Genomic DNA, 7,704 nt, shown 5'->3' with positions numbered 1-7,704 from the left:
TGCTGCTGCTCGCTTCAAGCTTTCAGCCTTGCTGAGTTGAAAGCGTCCAGGGCCTAGCAGCTCCTCCTTTGTGAGGGAGGGAGGGAGGGAGGGAGGAGAGAGGAAGGAGGAGGAGTGGCGGTGGGGGGGCAAGAGAGGGGGGAAGGGAGGAGGGGAGGTGGGGGAGGGGGAGGAAGCGCCAGTCCGGGCCAGATTCCAGTCCGGGTTTGGCAGGTTGCCGCGGCGCTGGGTAAAATGGCAGTGCTGAGCCTCGTGTCGGAGTGAGCAGGACTCGGCGGACGAGAGTCGGAAGCCGCCGCCACTCGACTCGCCTAGTCTCGCCTCCCGGCCGCACCGCCCGGCTTCGAGGACTGGGGACAGGTTCCGCCCGGCTTTCCCTCGTCCGCCCGGCCTGGCCAGGCCACCCGCCCGCCTGCCTGCCTGCTCGCCCGCCGTGTCCCCCTTCTCTTCCTCCTCTCCCACACCGGGAGCCCCGTCCTGCCCCCCTCCTCCTCCCCTTCTCCTCCTCCCCCTTTCTTCGCCGGCTGCAACTGAGCGAGGAGGCACAGTGGGGCCAGGCCCCTCTTACCCGCGACCAGCCCGCCGGAGCTCTCCGCGCTTCACCCGCCGCGCCGGGGGAGGAGGAATGAGACCCCGTTGTCCCGAGGAGCCCGCCGCCGCCGCCGCCTGAGCGGGAAGGAGGAGGAGGACGACGACGAGGAGGAGGCGGCGGCGGCGGAGGAGGAATAGAAGAGCGGTGAGGCCTTGTGCCGGCCGGCCGGCCAGGCAGGGAGTAGATCGGGGGCGGAGGACGAGGAGGGAGGGGGGCTGGCTGGGTGGGGAGGGGGGATCATGGCCGCTCAGGTGGCCCCCGCCGCCGCCAGCAGCTTGGGTGCCCCGGCTCCGTCCGAGCTGAAGAAAGCGGAGGCGCAGCAGCAGCAGCGGGATTGTTCGTCGGAGGAGGCGGGGGGCGAGGCGGCGGCGGCGGCAGAGCGCGGCGGAGAGAAGCAGTCGGAAAGTGAAGGTCCCCCGGGAAAAGAGCTGCAGGACGGGGCCGAGAGCAATGGCGGGGGCGCGGGGGCCGAAACCGACCTGAAGAGCTCCAACGGGAACCCGGGCCCTAGGCCCGTCGCCGCACTGAACAATAACCTCCCGGAGCCGCCCGGTGGTGGCGGCGGCGGCGGCAGCAACAGCAGCGACGGGGTGGGGACGCCGCAGCAGCAACAGCAGCCCGCGCCGCCGCCGCAGCAACAGCCTCCCCCTACTCATCCGGCCGCCTTGCCCCCGCCAGCCTACGGTTTCGGGCAGCCCTACGGTCGAGGCGCCCAGGCTGCCGCGGCCGTTGCCGCGGCCGCTGCTTTCCACCAACATGGCGGACAACAAAGCCCTGGCATGGCAGCGCTGCAGAGCGGGGGCCTGGAGCAGCCGTACTCGGGGCCCGCCGGGGCCCCCCCGGGGCCGCCTCCTCCTCCCCAGAACTCTCATGGCGGCGGCACTTCGGAGCACGGCTTCCCCAACCACCAGTACAACAACTACTACTCCACACCCGGGCGCAGCGCTGGCGCCTACCCGCCTCCCCCTCAGGCCTACGCCCTGAGCTCCCCCCGGGGAAACGCTCAGAGCCCCGCGCAAGCCGGGGCCAAACCTCCGACGGCGGCGGCTTTCCAGCAGCAGCGCTTCGGGGCCATGGGGCCCTCGGCCGCCGTTGGCGGCGGCACAGGAGGAGGAGGCAGCGGCGGTGGCGCTACCCCGCAACCCACATCGACCCCCACCCTCAACCAACTGCTCACCTCCCCTAGCTCGGCTCGCGGTTATCAAGGGTACCCTGGTTCCGATTACGGGAGCGGTCCCCAGGACGGGGGAGCAACGGCCAAGGCCCCAGTAGCAGCGGACATGGCCTCTCAGTACAGCGGGGGTACGAGCCAGAGCTGGGCGGCAGCAGCCACAGGAGGCCAACAAAGGAGTCACCATGCGCCCATGAGCCCCGGGAGCAGCAGCGCTGGAGTAGGGCAGCCGCTCACCAGAACTCAGCAGGTAAGAAAAGGCATCAGGTTGGGCGAGAGGGATGTGGGGAGAAGACGCACATGGGCTGGGGGCTGGGCGGCCAGCTGGGCCGGGATTAGGGCAAGGGATTGAGGGCGCCCCTGTCCGTGGGAGGGCGAGGGCGCCTGTCTTTGGGCTGGGGTGCCCTTCGAACATGGCAGGGTTTCTATTGTCGTCTTCAGGCCCACATTGCTAGGGAGCTGCCATTGTCTGTCTCTTTCCTCTGTCTCTCTAAAATGGCTGCCTCTCTGCCTTCCCTTCCTCCCCTTTTCCAGCCTTTGTGTAAGCTCTTTTAGAGAAAGCTCTTCTTCTTTCCCGTGTTCCTCTCTCAGCTGTGAGTCTTGAAGGGGGTCCAGGGGGTGGGAGGAAGTAAGCTTTGCCGCCACCACCACCTCTGGGGAGGGAGGGGTTGGGGTGGCAAAAATAGCTCCATGTTGCTGGGTTGGGAAAAAAGAGGGTGTGCTGTGAAGATTGCTGCTGTTCAGGTTTGGTTTGCTCCACTCTTTTGCGGCTCCCTTTCTCCCACCCCCACCCCCGGTGTGGGCTGCAGTGAGCGGCCCCTGTCCTTCCAGGGGGTAGGAAGAGGGCAAGTGACCTGCTCTGACACCCTCATCTTGTCTGGGCTAGCTGAAGCCATTTTCTGAGCAGCCTTTCTAGATAGCCTAGTGCCTTGAGCTTCTGCTTGGAAGTGCTGGTAAACAGTTCAGTGATTGGAGTAGTAAGTGCAGATTGCTTTGGTTTGGGATTTGAATTATGGAGGTAAAATCCTTCTGTCAAAGCCAGGAGACAGTTGGTCTTAGGTTGACATCCTATCTGTGATCTGATTGGCTCCCCATCTCCTGCTCTTGGCCATTTATAATTGCCTCTGATGTAATGGTACAACAATCCTGATGAGCTCATAAACTTTTACACTCTGCTTTTTCTACCAACCATAACCCAGAACATCACTGCCACTTTTTGCCTTTTTTTATTCCACAGCTGAAATTGGCTGTGACCTTGAGGAGGTTCAGTAGGAGCAGATCCACAGACAGGCTGCCCTCCTTGCATTGTGCCTGAAACAAAAGAGGCGGTGATGGCATTCTGTTGTACCTTGGATTTATTTTGCTTGTTAAGCCTTATGCAGTCTGGAATAAATTGTATGGGGCTGAAGCAACAATGGTGTGTTTTTTCTGTCAAACCAATATATTTGTTTTGGTCTTGTGACTTTCCCGGGTATAGGCAATTCTTAAGTTTGGAAAGGTTTATATCTTTCCAGCACAACTTGACCATTTCATTTTGAAGCTGTAACTGCAGAACCAGGAATAATACAATTGCAGTTCACTATTTTCAGAATTACTGCCACCTGAATATCTCATTTTATTCTGGAAGAAAATTAGCCAGAACAAGGGCAAGAGTTGTGTGTTTGCTTTTAACATCAGAGATTACTTGAATAATATTTGCTGGAACAATATGAGGAATGGAAATGTATAGAAACTGTTGGTGTGTACCTGCTGGGGGTATATTAGTAAATAAATATTCCACAGCATTTCTGTTTGGAATATAGGAAAGACATTATTTTTTAAGTATATAAAGTGCACCTATATATTAGGCTGTATTCTATATAGTGGTCTTCTCTCAAGAAGTAGAAGTTCTCCCATTACCTAGCTACTTGCTGGGCTCTTACTAGTTCTAAGTCAAGACCTATGTCACTGAATTGATCAGCTCTGTTGCTGCTTTGCCCCTAAAAGTGGTTTGTGCTACTAAATTACAATTTTGAATTAGGTTAAGCCTCATTTTTCTTTTCAAGAGTGTGCATATACAGGTTTTTCATTAATTTTTGTTTCCATATGTACAGTAGTTTAACTACTACTTTGCATGGAGCTGTCAGTGTGAATGATGCTGTAGAATAACAATATACAGGCCTCTGCCCCTAGGCGCCTGCAATTCCAGAACATGACACAGGGAGGCAAGAGAGGGGGAGCCAGGAAGATGCTGAGTATTGAACTACTTTTACTGGAGAAAGGTTTTAAAATTAGTTTGGGGATTTTGATCAATTCTGGGTAGGATGCAATGTTTACTTGTGTTCATAGCTGAAGTTGGGCATATTTCTTTATTACATAAAAGCCTGGTACATTCACTAGGAAACAGCAGTCAGTGAGGGTTGCCTGCCTGGGTGATGTGTGTAAAAATCATCTTGTGCTTTAAGGATACAAGACAGAATGAGGCATATCCTTAGGTACATGAAGAGGTGCTCTTATTGGTTTGTATATCATGTTTGCATTGTAGAGTGCCTTATAGTCGAGAAAGTCTGGCTACTCTGTAGCACTCTTTCATCTTGCTGATGGCTCAAAATACTCAGTCCTGAAAGATGGTTTATGAGAATACCCATTTAGGGGAAAGGAAATATTGGTTACATTGTTATGTGTGCATATCTGGAATTAAGTGGGTAAATAGTACCATGTGAGCTGAGACTTACTAGTAAAGATGTCTAATGCAAGCAAACTACTTATATATGTCAGCATCTTTGAGTGGTGCTGGGAGAGAGAAGGGAGTCATGTATACCTGAGGCAACATGGAATAAGTGGGAACAAAATCATCTAGAATTAGGGAAGCATTCCTCCTGTGTTGGTGGAGAGGTTATTTGTTGAAAAACAGAATAGATGTAGAGACATTTCTTAAGATTTAGTTCAGTTTTGGTCTATGAAACCTTTAATAGATCTCTGTTCCAGGTGCTGAGTGTCTGGGGCAGAAATGAAATTCATTAATTTATGTTTTCTTTTAGGATTTTGCTTAATGTTTTGGTGTCCAATATCTATCTGAGGAAGTAATCTAAACACATTTACGAGGAAATACAACCCACTAAACTTGATGGAACTTCTTAAGCATGTTAACTCAGGAGTATTTTGCTGTTAGTTTCTTCAGATCACCCTTCTAACTTTGAATAAACCAGGATTGGCTCCTTTGTTTGCAGCTGTAAAAACACCACTTGTTTTCTGATGTTTGTCATCTTATAGAGCGACTGTAATGTATTTAAAATCAATTGATAACACTCTAAAAATAAAATACAATATTAAGACACGCTCTCCTCCCCCCCCCCAACATAGATCATGTGCTTTGAAGAAATCCTTTCTCATGGATGCAAATGTTCAGTATTTTTGTTTGCAGCTGGAATAAAAGCTAGTGTTCTCCCCCTGTATATTTTGGCATTTCTGGAAATATCAAACTGAGTAAAAAGTATAGTCTTTCTGTCCTGAGGTACAGAGTAGAATTTCTTGATTAACTATAATTGGCTAGCATAGAATTTGTAGGACAACTAGGAAAATGAGGATATTGAGATTGGGAATGGTTGGCTAGTCTGGATGGTACTACAACAACTGTATATTCTAAAGCAGAGTTGGGCAATCTCTGTCTCATTGATATTTTGGATTACAACTCCCATCTGCCTCAACTAGCATGGTCAATGGTCATGGCTTGTGGAAGTCATAATCCAAAGTGTTTGCAGGACAGCAGGCTGCCTACCCCAGTATGAACCGTTTTCTGCCCCTTAGATTATTTTTAAGTAGAGGAAGGCAAATCAAATCTTCCAAAACCTTTTAGATGAAATTCCATCCGTAAAGGTTGATATTTAGAGATTGACTCTTTTTAAATGTTCACCTCTTGATAAACTTTCATGTAGTTGTATTCTCATTGAGTGGTTTTCACTGCATCTCTTTTGTACTCTTCTTTAAAATGGTATGCTAACAAAAGATGCATTTTGGTCCTTTTGCCTTTGGTCTCTACTATTGCTATTCAGGTGTTGAGATTACAGTTAACTCGTACAACAAGTGAAGCAGAAAAATGTTAAAAGTGTGGCTTTCAGACTAAATTAGCACTAAGTGTATTTGTGCTGCCAATGAGCTGTGATAACTTTGAATCTGAAATTGTGCCCTATCTGCTAGTAGCTTTTTAAGATTCCCTGCTTTCATTATGTTGATTTTTTTTCTGTGTGCTGTCTGGAAGTTGGTATAAAGATTTGATTTGGTGAGTGGTCTCTCTCTATGACCTTCAGGATTTATACAAATAGGTCCAATTACTTAAAAGCAGTGGTAGGCAGAAAGCCATTCTCCAGATGTTTTAGACTTTTATTCCCAGAAGCCTCTGTCATCATAACCAACAGTTAGGAATGCTGGGAGTTGAATTCCCAAACTTCTGGAGATCTGACCTCCAATACCCAAAAGGAGATGTTGTTGAAGTAGTCTGTAGTTAGGAGCCTATCCTGCTTTAACTTTTAATAATGGAGTGTTTAAATGTGTTATGACTTCTTTTGAAAAAAGATTACACTGGGCCAAATTTGGATATGCTTTTAAGTCTCTAATAATCTTGCTGCCTACTGAATGGCCTGGTTTCTATATGAAAATAACCCTGAATTTTAAATTTCAAATTTAAAGGTGCAGGGAGAGTTAGGACCATTCCAGTAGCAGCAGTAGTTAAAGAGCTAGGGATCTTCTTTCCATGATTTGGTTTGCGTGTTGTGTAAATCAGGAAATATCTTTATCTTATTTCTCTTTTGTCAAGCCAGAAAAATAAGCTATGGCTTGTTGGGTTATTTCTCTGACTTGTCAGGGGAGAGACAAGCTACAGTTCCTGGTACACTTGTAATGCTAACTGAGCCTTGAAGATGCTTGCTTATCTTCTCCAGCTTTCAGTGGGAGTGATTGGGCAGTGTGTATCAGCAGGCTGTAATGTTCATAGTAACCCAGCATTTTAAAGAAGTCTGATTTATTAGAATCTGCAAACCAGTCCAGTCCAGTATCTTAGATTATAAAGATAAGGCTATATATACACAGAAACATGGAAGCCATGTCACCCAGTAGAAGAGCCATGGAAAATAAGTTCTCTGAGGACACAATCCTATGTATATTTAGGAAGAAAAAAGTTCTACAACTACTAGTATGCCCCAGTGAACTATGCTGTCTGGGGCATGCTGGGAATTTTAGAATTATTTTCTGTTTAAACATGTATAGAATTGTATCTTAAGTGTGCCATAGGAATATTTATGTATTATGCTTCATTGTATTTTGTTTTTTCTCCAAGAATGGAGGAGGTAAATATTCAAGTTAGGTAAAGTATCTGAGATTCCTGAGTGCTAGAACTAGTTCTCTGGTTTAAGAAAGGGTAGTTCCTAAAAAGATGCTGACGAAATAACAATAGTTTGCAGAATTATTTCAAGTTGATACTGTGCTGGAGTTAACTGTTCCGAGTAAGGCTACAACTGGAAATTTAAAAAGATTGCACATCTATATCTTGGTCAACCGGTCTCTCAGGGACAATGACTCTCAGTATTTTTCTGGACAATTTGTCCAGAAAAAATACTGCAAACCTCAAAGAGTTGCTCTGAATACATGTATGCACCTTGGACTTGTTCAAAATTCCACGAGCTGGATGTCAAACATAACATTGAGCCATGGGATGTATGAACCAATTGCTTAAGATAGGAGTATTTGCCCCTTTCTTCATTGCCTCTTTTAAGCTAGGACTCACAGCAGTGTTTTGATTAGTTGCTTTTGTAAGTAATCTACTCTTACTGCATTTTTAAATTTGCTGTGAGACATTTCTACACATTTGTAGGAAAGGTGGGATATAAAATTAATATAAAATTTTATTTGTTATATCTGAACTCAACTGTTTTACAAACTGCATTGTCTGAGAGGCTGTCAGGCTGAG

General features: G+C 48.2%; 1 protein-coding gene across 3 annotated transcripts in view; it reads left to right on the top strand.

The window, feature by feature from the left end:
* The first annotated feature begins 816 nt into the window (after positions 1–816).
* The window catches only part of ARID1A (AT-rich interaction domain 1A), an 86,599-nt gene continuing 79,711 nt past the window's right edge, over positions 817–7,704 (top strand). For all 3 annotated transcript variants that reach the window (XM_044435343.1, XM_044435342.1, XM_044435341.1), the window contains exon 1: positions 817–2,013. In XM_044435343.1, coding sequence (XP_044291278.1) covers positions 832–2,013 — 1,182 coding nt within the window. In that variant the 5' untranslated portion in view covers positions 817–831. The remainder of the gene's footprint in view (positions 2,014–7,704) is intronic.

This window comes from Varanus komodoensis, unplaced genomic scaffold (genome assembly GCF_004798865.1).
Source record: "Varanus komodoensis strain SLA01 unplaced genomic scaffold, ASM479886v1 scaffold29_1, whole genome shotgun sequence".
Lineage (NCBI taxonomy): Eukaryota > Metazoa > Chordata > Lepidosauria > Squamata > Varanidae > Varanus > Varanus komodoensis.
This window is presented reverse-complemented; position numbering and strand designations above follow the sequence as displayed.